The sequence below is a fragment of the Zootoca vivipara genome, chromosome 1 (genome assembly GCF_965207765.1).
Source record: "Zootoca vivipara chromosome 1, rZooViv2.hap1.1, whole genome shotgun sequence".
Taxonomy (NCBI): Eukaryota; Metazoa; Chordata; class Lepidosauria; order Squamata; family Lacertidae; genus Zootoca; species Zootoca vivipara.
In genome coordinates, this window is record NC_142582.1 from 44510086 (window position 1) to 44523845 (window position 13760).

Consider the following 13760-nt stretch of genomic DNA (forward strand, 5'->3'; position numbering starts at 1 on the left):
CTGCTTAAATAATGAAATGAGCCTCATTTCTGTACACCCGCAACCAAAATGCCATGAATTGCCTTTAAACTTTCATGGCATGTTGATTCTATTGTTTGTTTTGAAGGAGCCCAAATTCTAGGTGTCTTGTTCTCTGCATAACTAAATGACAGTCCTCTGTGACATGAATACTACATTCATCATTTGAGGCACTTCTCTGGGTCTTCTACCACCTGAAGTTAGGGGGGTGGTGACTGGAAAGAGGGTCTTTCCCAACTTTCCCCAACCTGGAGCCTTCCATCTGCCCTAGCCAACATGACCAAAAATCAAGGATAATGGGAGTTGTAGTCCAAAGAGAGGTGGGTAGGGGTGACCTGCACACTTTTTGCTTTGGGCCCCACCCCCTCTGCTGGCATGCAGCCCCCAATATAGTGACAAATTTGCCCCCCTCCAATACCTGGGATAAGAGATTGGAGCTCTACCAATTAAGGGTGAATAGTATCAAAATTTGAATAGCTACTATCCATTGTGGCTATGCTGTGCCTCCACGGTTGGAGGCAGCCATGCTTCTAAATACCAGTTGCTGGAAACAGCAGAAGGGGAGAGTGCTCTTGTGCTTGAATCTTGCTTGTGGGTTTCCCACAGGCATCTGATTGGCCATTGTGAGAACAGGATGTTGGCCTGATCCAGCAAGCTCTCCTTATGTTCTAGAAATCACACAGATTCACCAAACTGTGGTGACACTGTGATTACAAATTTCCTTCCCCGCTCCCCAAGGTTAGTTAATTGCACATAGGGAATTATTTGTTTCCTCAGACAAAGAGTTTTATTGAAATAGTGAGATAAAACTTAATGCCACTTAGGTTGGCCAGACGTTGATGCAGTGGTAGCAGATGGAAACAGGCAATCCGTTTGCCTATTCATTTGATTGATAGATTAAACGTATATCCTGTTCCTTCCAAAGAATATGTGGTAAACATTATCCTCGCCACAGGGCAGGATGTCAGAGAGAGTCCATACTTGTGAACACTTACCTGGGATGACGCCTCTTTTTCTTGGATGGCATAGTCATCTGTATTCTTCTGTCAAGTACTGGGAATTTTACAGCACATCAGGTACAAAAAATGATTAAATGGTCGCCTGTAACTCCCTAGCCAGTACTTACATTGAGGAAACCTGCCACTTGGTGAATCGCCCTCTGAACCCACCACTTGATAAGCCACAAAGAATGATTTGACTGGCGTGAAGTGTACATATCTAGATTTAAAAGCAGCTTCCCTAAACAAGGCTCCCTTAGCTCTATTAACTCAAAGGTTAGCTCTTTTGAACTTAATTTTTCAGTTCTCATTCATTTCAGTGAATCTCTCTAATGGCACATATACCCTATGGCAATCTAAGCAGGGGGCGGGGGCGGGGAGAAGAGTAGATAGAGCTTTCTGAAGATGCTGTACCCACAAAGGATGAGAAAAAATCCAAGAGGCGGGGGATGCTTAGTAACAGAAGAGATATTCAAAACATTTATCTGAAGTGTATCCTTGCAATAGGACGTAAGATGGTCCGACTTTGGATTTCCTGAAAGAAATGGAAGAGAGAGTACTCTGTGGATTGGCTCAGCAAGAGCTAACACTCCTTGTCATTTGGACTCCTATGGGTGCAACTTAGTGCTACAAGTGCAAGGAAGGTAACCTTTACTATTTATTGCCATCTGTGCAACCAAATGTGATTGATTCCGGATGATGATTCCTTCTTTTTGAATGTTTAGTTGATGTTTTAATTTTCTCAGGCTTTCTGTGATCGGAAGAGCCCCGGGCTCATTATTAAGAAATGGTAATGTACTCAAATGAGAAAATCAATATGAATTTCTCTTGATATTATTTATATGAAATATCTTGTTAATCTTGGAGTAAACAGCTATGCCAAGTGTGCATACTTTCCCTGCTGTCACACCAATACAGAGGTGCTGCTTTTCTGCAGAGCAGGTGCAAACCTGACTCATGGAATTATACCAGTGCATTCTAAAGTTCTTTCTTTATAGTTGAGTCCTGCCCGGTTGAATAATTTTAGACTTGGTGCTTACTGGTCTTATGGGGAGGGGGGGGAGGATCTTTAGATGGTAATAGGTATTATATCTTAACTTAAGTGCTGCCACAAGAGACGAAGCCACCTGGGTGTTATGGGGCAAGCTATTTCATAAGTTGGGTGAAGCCATGGAGAAGATCCTATCTCTTGTCACAGCCAACTTTGCTTCCAGCAAAGTTCCAGGATACCAGAACTTAGGCAGGAGATATTTTGGTACACCTCTTTTCTTGTTCCTCCCTTCTCATTACAACATCTTACCTGGGAGGATGCAAGTCCAAAACTATACCTTACACACAAAATACAGTAACAGAAAGAATCACTAGAGAAGAAAAGGGTACAGAAGCTGTGGCGGTATGACAATAAAATGATGGTTGTTGCAGGAGGAAGGAAATGGAGACAGCCTGGATCTGAAAGCCAGGCAGTGCCAATTGCTTTAATTGTGATCATAAGATTGCCTTTTGTTTTTCCTGTCTATGGTGTCAATAAACATGTGAGAGCATCCCTCTTTTGTTGATTATGTGGCTCTTCTTAAATTCCATAAATTTGCTGCATGGGCTATTATTTTAATTACTTTTCCTTTTACTATTTCCATCACTTAGACTTTTCTCCTTATAAAACTTTTTTATGTGCTCATTTGCTCTGCCTTGTGAATTGACAATTCAGCATTATGGATAAACACACAGAGACACATTTTTTTAAAAAAATAGCTTAATAACAGGATTGCAGGCCAGTGCCCCAGGATCTCTGAAATCAGCTTGGATGTTTGACTAACCCTACAATCCTATCCATGCTTACCTGGATCAAATCCTCATTAAATAACAAGAAACATACTTAGAAGTAAACATGCACCAGAGCCATAGGAAGCTGCCTTATACTGTAGTCCAGTAATATCTACTTTGACTCTCCCCAGGGTTTCAGGCAAAAATGCCTTTCACAACTTCTGAAGCTCTTGACTTTAAATGTTCAGGATTGACCCTGGGACCTTCTGCATGGAAGGCATTTGTTCTATCAGTGAACTATGGCCACTTCCTCCAATTGCTAGGATTGGGTTGAACAACAAAGTAAATTAGACAGCAGGCTCCCTACAGAAAAATCTTGCTTTCATGTTGTTAGGTTCTTCAAAGAGAGAAGGAGCACACACTTGCGAGGATTTTCATAATGTGCTAAACTCCCATACCCCCAAGGGCAGAGCCAGGAAATTCAAGCAACGGGGGGTCTACGCACCACCCTGGCATTTAATGAGAGTTAGGTGTCTAAATAGACAGATTGCTTTCCTTGGACTAAAGTATGGCGAGCATAAAAGACAACTGAGAGAGAAGGAATAAACAAGATACATGCAAGAATATAAACACTGGATATGCTGTATGTCTTAAATAGATTGAAATATGGCACCCAAACTACTGGAAATATGTAAACTGGAAATCTCCCACAATGGCACACCTTTTGGTTTGTTCAGAAAAATTAAGATCCTGAGTAGAGTTAACACAAACTGCAATATCAAGTTCAATACAGAGTTGGTTTCTCAGAAGTAAAGGCAGAAGTGAGTCACGGAAGTTTGTCGTACATGTTGTCTCCCTTCATGGCTGTATCCAGGGAAATGTAGTCCTGACTCATAAATGTGTTGTTGTTTTTAAAGTGAAGCTCCCCGCCTCCTTAAAATGGTGCGTAACCATTTAGTGCATTATGCTACTTAATAAGTGCCTGTTTTCCAGCTTCTCACAAGTCTTAAATAGGATGCTCGTTTGTGGTATTGATAGACTTGTTTGTTTGCTGTTGCTCAGCCTAAAGGGGAGGCTGTGACTTGCATCATCTCTGCTTCCAGGAAAAGATGGCATCTCTACCCACCTGAAGACTCCAGTTTCCTTTATCCTACCAGAATTCCCTATGAAGAATCCAGCGTCTTCAGCAGGGTCAATGTGGTCAATCCTGATTTGAAAAGCTGCCCACAGTTTACGAAAGCAAAGGCCCATGTGGTGACGCTTGAACCTGGCCAGGTAATTCCTGAACTCTTAACTTTACTCTAGTTTGGAACCTTTGTTAAATATGAAATGGATGGGAATAAACAAAGAAGTAAACAAAGCTGGGAGGACGACCATGAGGTCTGTCTTACTTCTCCCAGTCTCACTAAAACGTTTTGCACTGAACAGAGACAGATCCTGGTGGTGAAAAGAGAGGCGAGGCAATTTCCTGCTGGTGGAAAGTGAAGTGAAGCAACTTACAGCAATGCCCCTTTCCGTCTGTAGTCCTCAGTGGCACCTCCCATGTTGTTTCAAAGGGTTCCCCAACCCAGCGCAGTTTTCCAGGGCCTATAGGAGACTGCGGGGGGGGGGCGTTTTATTAAAAATCATTTTCTCCTGTTCCACCAGCAGGATTCCTCAAGCTGAATCTGAATCGGAGAAGCCTTTTTGTTCACAGGAGGCAAAGTCTTCTGGATCCAAACTTGTTTGTTTAATGCCATTCTCTAGCAAGTGAAACCTTCCTGGCTCATGTTCTTTCACTTGTCTTGCAACTGGACCATCTAGGAAAAGCCGCCATGCTTCACAGACATTTTACCTGTTAGTTTCTCTGAATCCTGTACTTAACAGGCTTCTGGGACTGCTTTGAAACCATCTCATCTCTGCAACTCGCAAGTTTTACAATGTATTCTTAATGAATAAGTGTGCAGAGCCAGCAAAGAGCTTTTACTTACGCTTTCGTGGTGATGGATAACTTCCATAATGGAAACACTTGCCCAGCAGCTACATCACTTGTATTTACAGCATGCATTAGTATTTCAGTAGAGAATCTCAAAGTACTCTTAACAAGGTCATGTGAAAGTTGATTAATCATATTTTACTGAGGAAAGGAGACTACAGTATCTGAAAAGCAGCCCTGTGAAGGATCTCTCAATGTGTCAGGCCATCACGACTTAAGGGTCACTAGAATGCTCCTTCCAGATGAATATCTCTATAGTAGATGTAATCACTTCTTTGCTCAACATGTAACTAACTTCCTGTACAAAATGGGCTGGTTTTCTCCGATTCAGATACCCGCTTGCTGGAAGTAAGTGCCGCTGAACTCAATGAGACTCACTTATTTTTTATTTAAGTCTTTAAGGGATTGATTTGATGGAATCTCATCACCCTTTCTTGTATATCTTACAAGACAGGGAGGGTTTCTGGTGCCCCAAAACTCACAGAGATGGTTTTGGATAGACTTACCACCCTTTTATTTGTGGTCCTAAAGACTGAAGCAGGATGTAAGGCTGTAAGGCTAATGTTCTCCAATTCTCTTTGTGACTTTTTTTTCTTTTAATGAGTTGTTTTATTAAATTTATATTCTATGGGCAGATTCAACTACTCCACTCCACTGGCAAAATTCAGCTGGTGCAACAGGGCTTTTCTCCTCTTTTCTCCTCTTTTCTCTCATGTGCCGCCCGCCCCGTGCCTCCCCCAAATCCACTCTGGAAAGTTGGGAGAACCCTGAGCACAACACGGGGGGGGGGGTGAGAGATCATTCCTTTGGGCCAACAGGAATGCTCAGGCTGATGGCATCATCTGCATTGAATTCCACCCTGTTTTTGTCACCCGTAGCTGCATTTTAAAGTTACTGTGAAATCTGCCAAAAAATAAGTTCTTTTTAAAATGTATTTATATTTCACCATTTGTGGTGGCTTAAAACACACACACACACACACACACACACACACACACACAGTGGTACCTCGGGTTACAGAGGCTTCAGGTTACAAACGCTTCAGGTTACAGACTCCACTAACCCAGAAGTAGTACCTCGGGTTAAGAAATTTGCTTCAGAATGAGAACAGAAATCCCGCGGCGGTGGCACGGCCGCAGCGGGAGGCCCCATTAGCTAAAGTGGTACCTCAGGTTAAGAACAGTTTCAGGTTAAGAACGAACCTCCGGAATAAATTAAGTTCTTAACCAGAGGTACCACTGTATCCCATACAAAATATCAAACAGTATGCTAATAACAATAAGAATAGCAACAGCAAAACGTTTCAGTTCTTTGAATCAAATTTCATCATCTGCCCATCCCCCACAAAATAGAGGCCCCTTTCCTCCTACACACACTCACTAAAAACAGTAAAGAATAAAGTGTTTTCGGTGCCCACTGGTACATCTGAAGTTTTAGAAGTGGGCATGTATAGCATTGTGCTGTTATGGCACTTTCAAAGCTATTTTCAGTGTGTTCTGTTGTATAGCAAATTAACATTTTATACTGCATAATAAATGTATTCCCAGTGCCCCAAATTAAATTATTTTACTTCACAGTTTTTTCTCTCCTACAGCAGAGTAATGATCTTTGCTCATCATTTTGTTGATGTTTTCAATAGAGGGTGTTTTTTTGTTTTTCTTCAGTTTTTTTTTAAAATTGCCAACAGTGGGGCATTGCCTTGTTTTCAGGTTAAAGAATTCAATGTAGGCATTCTGTTTCAGTGATTAGGAATGGTAATGAAGCAGTAGTGTCACTGTTTTTAATTAAGCTTCAACTAATTAGAAGTCAAATCTTGTTAAAAATAGAAGGTGTAAAGGCCAGCTGCTTGTTCCAGTGTTCTACTTCGCAAAAGACGTACTAGCGCAGGCATCCCCAAACTCCAGCCTTCCAGATGTTTTGGACTACAATTCCCATCTTCCCCGCCCACTGATCCTGGTAGCTAGGGATCGTGGGAGTTGTAGGCCAAAACATCTGGAGGGCCGCAGTTTGGGGATGCCTGTGCTAGTGGATAGCTGCTGCTTCTTTTTAATCTCTGGCAGCCATTGAGTGGACAGAGACTTGACGCCAAGAAAACACATGGCAGTGCCAGCCTAGGTTTCTACTTCAGAATGCAAGTGAGGCCATAGAACCATAAGACCACAATACCCCAAGGAGCGCCTCTCCCCGTATGAGCTGACCCAGCCCCTGCAATCATCACCTGCAGCTCCATGAGAGGTCCAGAGGGTGGCAACATGAGAGGAGTGGGCCTTTTCTGTGGTGGCTTCCCCATTTGTGGAATGCTATTTCCAGGGAGGCTCTCCTGGTGTCTTCGAGGCCATCTATTCCAGCTCCTTGGCGATGCAGGGAACTCTCTACTACAGCATCCCTGATAGGTGACCATCCATCCTCTGCTTAAAAACATCTAACAAGGAAGAGTCCCACATCCTTCTAAGGCAATCTATTCCGTGGTCTGAAAAGTTCATGCCATCCAGAAGTTCTAAGGCTATATCTGAATCTTTTGTGAGCAGCAGGCAGGGGTGATATTTGAATTAATTGGGTCAGGTTCAACAATAGCTTTGAACCATCTATAGGGCAGCCCTTCAGGTATTTGAAGGAATACACCTTCAGCTCCTCCTCCAGGCTGAACATACCCAACTCCTTCAACCTTTCCTAATAGGACTTGGTCTTCAGGTCTCCCTCAGCACCTCTGTCGCCCTCTTCTGGACACATTCCAGAGGATGATTGAATATACTTCCATGTAAATAATTCCCTGCTTACGGACAGGTAGCAGATCTGGAAGAAGGGTTCTAGCCTAGCTTTCTCCCTGCCCTGCTCATTTTCTGTGTACTGGGACCTTAAAGAAAATTAATGGAGCATGCACTCCTGCAGCCACCACTTTCTACCTGCTCTCTAAAGCAGTGGTCTTCAACCCCCGGGCCACGGACCGGTAGCGGTCCGTGGATCAATTGGTACCGGGCCGCCTAAGGATCATTAAATACAATTAAATTAAAATTATTAAATCAAAACAATCTAAATAAAATATAAACAATAAACGCCCCCCCCCCCAGCGGGCCACAGTAAAATTATCAAACGTTGACTGGTCCGCGGTGATAAAAAGGTTGGGGAGCACTGCTCTAAAGTGTTAAAAATCCCAGGAGGGCTGTACTAAACGATCCTTCCAAATGAGCAAAGCTAAGGAATTGTCTGCAATGAATGAATGCCAAGGCCCTTTAAGGCATGCCTGTCTCCCAGAAGAATAATGCCTGCTGGCTCTGCTCAGGCCTGTCTAGTATTGGAAGGGGTGTGATGAAGCAATTTGATGAGAATCCCTTAGATAGCAAACGAATTGTTCTACTGAATGCAAAGACTGAGCGTGTATTACAAATACAATTACTTGAGGATTTGCAGTCAGCTTCACTTTGTGGTAATTTACAGTAATCTCTGTTTCTTGCTTGGCCAGGAACTGCATGCCTTGGATTAAGATGTTGTAACAATGCAGAATTGAAAAATAAAATAAAGATAAAGGTGTGTTTTGGTATTCAGGAGAGCAGCTGTATGCTAGCTGGATGCAGGCTTTGAATATTAAAAGAAACTTAATGTGCCTAATGCCATCTTCTGGCCAATGTGTCTCATTCCACCACTCTTGGTTATATTAAATACATTCAGGATCCCTGTTTCAATATATATTATAATTACTTTTTAATGTTACCTTGATCTTTAACTCTTAAGCCAGGATGAATAGAAGTAGATGAGCTAAATTCAATGCAATTTCATTGATTTTAAAAGATTTGCCTAGTTTGAAGGCTAATTTCTTTTTAGAAGCTTGAATGTGGCCTTTGAAATCTTAACACCCCCAATTAAAATGTTTGAAATGTCACACTACCCTTAAAACATCTGTGTGATTATCAGTGATGGCCAAGTTACTGCAGAATTAATTCCATCTTGCACTTGCATCTGCAAATGATAATTTCAGCATGTGGGTTTGTGAGCATAATTATGTGTTCGAAATGAGAGGTTCATTTGTGAAGTTTCTTTTTTCCTAATAGCAAATTGGCATCAGCTACCTACCTGACTGACTTAAAAAGAATACTCTGGAAATAAAATAAAACAGACAAGAGATGTGGGTAGCTGCTGATCAATAAAAAACTCATTTTCACACATTCATAACTCTTCTTCTCTTTTGTGGAGCACAATTCATATAAAGTGTAGGATAACCCACACACAAAAAAGAGAGAATTTGTTTCATCAAGTTTGTCATCATATATGGAAAACGGATTTGAAATGGCATGGAAATAAATTGTAATCTTCATCTGACTTTCACTGAAATATTTAACTTCATATCTCTTAAGAATACTACCGCACATCAGCAAAATCAACCCTGCTCTGCCCTCTGAATAAACATGAAACTGCTCGTGAGTTATTTCATTTTGTATGAATGTGTTTGTTCTGCGACAAACATTCAAGACTGACTGCTTGCCCCTCAGAAATTGCTCTCTTGCTTTCCTAGTGATTTTTAACCCTCGTTAGTGATGTCTTGCCTAATTTTGGACAGATTTTGTTTTTTGATGTGCAAATATATATATATATTGTAATATACACGTTCAGTACAAAAGGTGGGACCTTTTGGTGAGACTGTCACAGCTTTTGGAACAACACTAATGACATATATCATGAACTTAGAAGGGACCTTCCATAATGTTTTTGACACTTTTTAAAAGGCCTTTAAAATAAAACTTCCCCACATGCAGCCCTATAGATAACCCTATTCACACAGCATAACTGTGGGGAATTAAACGTGTAGGAGGTGAAGAGGGGATATGTCTTGCCCCGCAGCCTACACTCATTCTGTTCGATGTTCTGCAGGGTGTACAGTTACTCTGCCTAACTGGGAGATATAACTTTATGTCTTATGCACATAAAGGGGCTGCATTATTCAAAATGGCAGCAGGACCCCAGCTGCACCTCTGACATTTACACATTAGGTGGGGATGTCTGAGCCAAGGAACCGTATGTATGAGATAATTACATGAGCTGGATCCCTGACTGCTCAGGTAAGCTTCTATGGGAGCTGGAGGAGTTGCTGATTATGTTTGTTAGTCACTGTAGACCAAAAAGCCTCAAAGTAACTGAACTTTGCAAATAGATGAAACTCAAAGGCATAAAATTTCAAAACAATGTACTGTACAAAATTCCTAAAAGGCTCACCCAACCATGCAACAATGTACTGTACAAAATTCCTAAAAGGCTCACCCACCCCACTAAAATAAAAGTACAGGCAACCCCCTGATTTGCACGGAGGTTGCATTCCAGGTCATCATGCATGATGCAGGACTATTACACCCCTTTTCCGGCCACTGTGATACACACATGCATCGTCGCGTGTCATTTGGATATGCGTAAATCAGTCATTGCCTGTACCACAAAAGAGGCTACTTTAACTTACCAAAGGCCTGGGTAAAAAGACATTTCTTAGCCTAGTGCCTGCAAACCTGACAGTGATCTCTGCATTCCACACATTAGGGTCACTTTCCATGCCTGTCTCGGATGAGGCATGGACTTGGGTGGCACTGTGGTCTAAACCACTGAGCCTCTTTTGGGGCTTGCTGATCAGGTGGTCAGCAATTCAAATCCACACGACAGTGGTGAGCTACCATTGCTCTGCCCCTGCTGCTGCCAACCTAGCAGTTTGAAAGCACACCAGTGCAAGTAGATAAGTGGGTACCGCTGCTGCGGGGAGTTAAATGGCGTTTCCGTACGCACTGGCTTCCGTCAGTGTTCTGTTGCGCCAGAAGCAGTTAAGTCATGCCGACCACATGACTCCCTTGGCCTGAAGAGAGATGAGTGCTACACCCTATAGTTGCCTTTGATTGGACTTAACCAGACAGGGATCCTTTATCTTTACACTTTTACTTCAGATGAGGCCTCTAATGAAGACTGCAGTATACCACACATAACACACTCCAGTGATCTGACCTAGAGGGTAACAGAGCATAGACAACTGAAACTAGAGTACCCCTCTTGACGTAGGGCCATAGCTGAACCACCAGCCAAAAAATGGCTAAACATGTAGCCTTTCCTGGCTCAGTTATCCACACCTATGTTGGAGTCAGGGCTGGGGAAGCTGTGCAACATTGAGGATGAGACCTGCATCACAGCCCCACTGCCCCCCCTTCAATACATGGACCTTGTTCACATGCAAAACATCTACAGGGACCTCTATAAAGTCCTGGTTATGAAGGGTGGGCCTTACATGCATAGACTCCATAGAGACACGTGTTTGGAGAAAACATTTACAAAACTCGAAACATGCTTTGCCATCAGTTTTGTATTCCATCCACCAACACTGTCCTTTTTCACCTTTGACAACTTTACATTCCTTGCTGCTTTAATAAATTCCGGTTTTTAACATTATGCTGGTATGCACAGATGTTCTCTTGGCTAGTTATTTACTATGCTTGGCTTGCAGTCAGAATCCGTAGCTGCACAGTAGTAAATTGCGCAAGGACTGGTTGCAAAGGCCTGCGCTAAATTGAGAAATACATTAGTTCATTGTTCTTGTCTACATTTGCACACCCCATAACCACACTTGCCTAGAATACCTTCTGGCCCTGTGTTAGCATGTCCAAAAATGTCACGTACAAACAAGATTCTGTTTCAAGGCTCTCTCTTGGCAGCTGTTTTATTACTTTACATTTTTATCTCCTTCCCCCCATAGTCAACCTTTTGTCTCTGCCCCATCTTTACTAGTTATCTCATGCTGCCTTTCCCATTTACCATAAGAGCAGCATCTATGTCTAAATAACTATAATAGCATTATTACAGCAAGCCAGTAGAGGGTTGGAGGTGCTCTAATGTGTGAAGGTAGTTTCCTACCTTGCCCTAAAGAATTACTCCATTTAGTTCAGTGGTGCAACTCCCCAGCCCTGACACCAACATCCACAGCTGCTACTTCCATTTAATTGAAAAAGAAAGAGGAGAATGATGTGAGCAAGAGCTTTGTATAAGCATCACAATGCATAGGAATTCTGGATTGTAGAAGTGTCCATACTATATAATATAATGTATGCATCTATATTGGAAAGAAAACATTTGAAGCACAAAACTGCAAACACATGTTCTTTTTCTCAGTGACAGCCTCGTGTATTTTTGTTCCAATGTTATTTTACTAGTTCCTTTGTCTTTACTAGGTCCCAGCTCCTGCCAACCTAGCAGTTTGAAAGCACATCAAGTGCAAGTAGATAAATAGGTACCACTCTGGCGGGAAGGTAAACAGCGTTTCCGTGTGCTGCTCTGGTTCGCCAGAAGCAGCTTAGTCATGCTGGCCACATGATTCGGAAGCTGTACGCAGGCTCCCTTGGCCAGTAAAGTGAGATGAGCGCCGCAACCCGAGAGTTGTTCGTGACTGGACTTAACTGTCCTTTACCTTTACCTTTTTGTCATGAGTATATGATTATTCTAAATTTAAGGGATCTTTAGACATGAATTCTGCTAACACATGTAATAATCTCATTGAAAGTGACTGTGGGTGGATGAATATCTGAGGTATGTCTTTTAGACATACTGTACTGGCCTAGGCAACCCCAGCATAGGTTATCTGAAAATCTGGTACACTATATAGCTGAAGTTAGACACCTAAGGCTGCAATCCTATACCCACTTAACTAGGGATTAATACCCACTGAACAGAATGGAATCTGCTTCTCAGTAAACATACATAGGATTGCACTGTAAGCCCCACTGGTTACATGTGTATAGTTCAATTCCACAGAAATCCATGGGATTCAAAGTTACTTTAACGCTTTGAATCATGTCCTTGGATATCTTTAAAACTGGAGAATTCTTATCAATGTTCATATTTCAGTAAACTAATTTACTATAATATAGTTACCACCCAGTAGTGCCTTTCCTATACTCTGATATTTTTGTACTCTTAGTCCCTGTTTTTATGACCTCATAGTTTCTTATGACCAACAGTTTTCCATAGGATTAAAAATATTTATCCAAAATGCCCCAAATATTCTGATAAATGGGCCTGTGTTTTACATATGCAGTGGTACCTCTACTTACGAATTTAATGCGTTCTGAACACACATCCGTAAATCGAAAAAAATTGTAAGTCGAATCCCATAGGAATGCATTGGGAGAAAAAATTCGTAAGTCGAAGCAACCCTATCTAAAAATTCATAAGCAGAAAAAATCTTATCTAAACCGCATCCAAGATGGCGGACGGAGCTCCATTCGTAAGTAGAAACATTCGTAAGTAGAGTTATTCGTAAGTAGAGGTACCACTGTACTCATCTCCCTGTGTAAGCTGTATGGTGCATCTCTGTGTGCACGCGCTTGCAGAGAGTTGTTTTTAAATAATCACAGGTTTAGGATTAATGAGGTTTGGATAATGAGCCGGAGAGCAATGCATCAAAACAGCATTAACATATGCACCATTTAAAACATTGAACTGAAAGTATACACTCTTAATCATCTGCTTGAACAGCCTTCCCCAGCTCAGTGTCCTTCTGAAGCTGTTGGATTCCCATTAGCCCTAACCAGCATGGCCTCTGGTCAGAAATGGTGGTAACTGGTACTCCAGAATATCTGCAGGTTAGTGGAGATTATGCTAGAATGTAAATATAGACTTAGGGTGTGATCTAGTCAAAGATTAAGCACTTTTTAATTCCATCAACTTCACTGGGACTGGGAGAGATTTAGGCTTTAATCCTATATACACTTGGGGAAAAGTCCCATTGAACTCAGTGGAGCTTACTTCTGATGAAGCATGTAGGATTGGACTGTTATCAGGGTGCAATGAAATCAATAGGACCCTTATTGAACTCACTGAGACCTAGAAGTGTTTAATTGGGGGATAGTTTTATGTCCTTCATGCTTTGTTCCTCCTCACTGAATTTGGATTTGTATCAACGGAGGAAAAGACATCAATGGAGGAAAATAGCACATCAGAATTTTATTTTTGTCAGTGGATTTTTCAATGAAGTTACATAGCTGTATGTGGCA

At 41.9% G+C, this 13760-nt stretch overlaps 1 protein-coding gene across 4 annotated transcripts in view; it reads left to right on the forward strand.

Moving 5' to 3' along the window:
• Positions 1-13760, forward strand: part of HSPBAP1 (HSPB1 associated protein 1) — a 56846-nt gene that overhangs the window by 27111 nt on the left and 15975 nt on the right. For all 4 annotated transcript variants that reach the window (XM_035128910.3, XM_088662283.1, XM_035128919.3 and 1 more), the window contains 2 exons: positions 1524-1660; positions 3881-4052. In XM_035128910.3, the coding sequence (XP_034984801.2) occupies positions 1524-1660; positions 3881-4052 (309 nt within the window). The remainder of the gene's footprint in view (positions 1-1523; positions 1661-3880; positions 4053-13760) is intronic.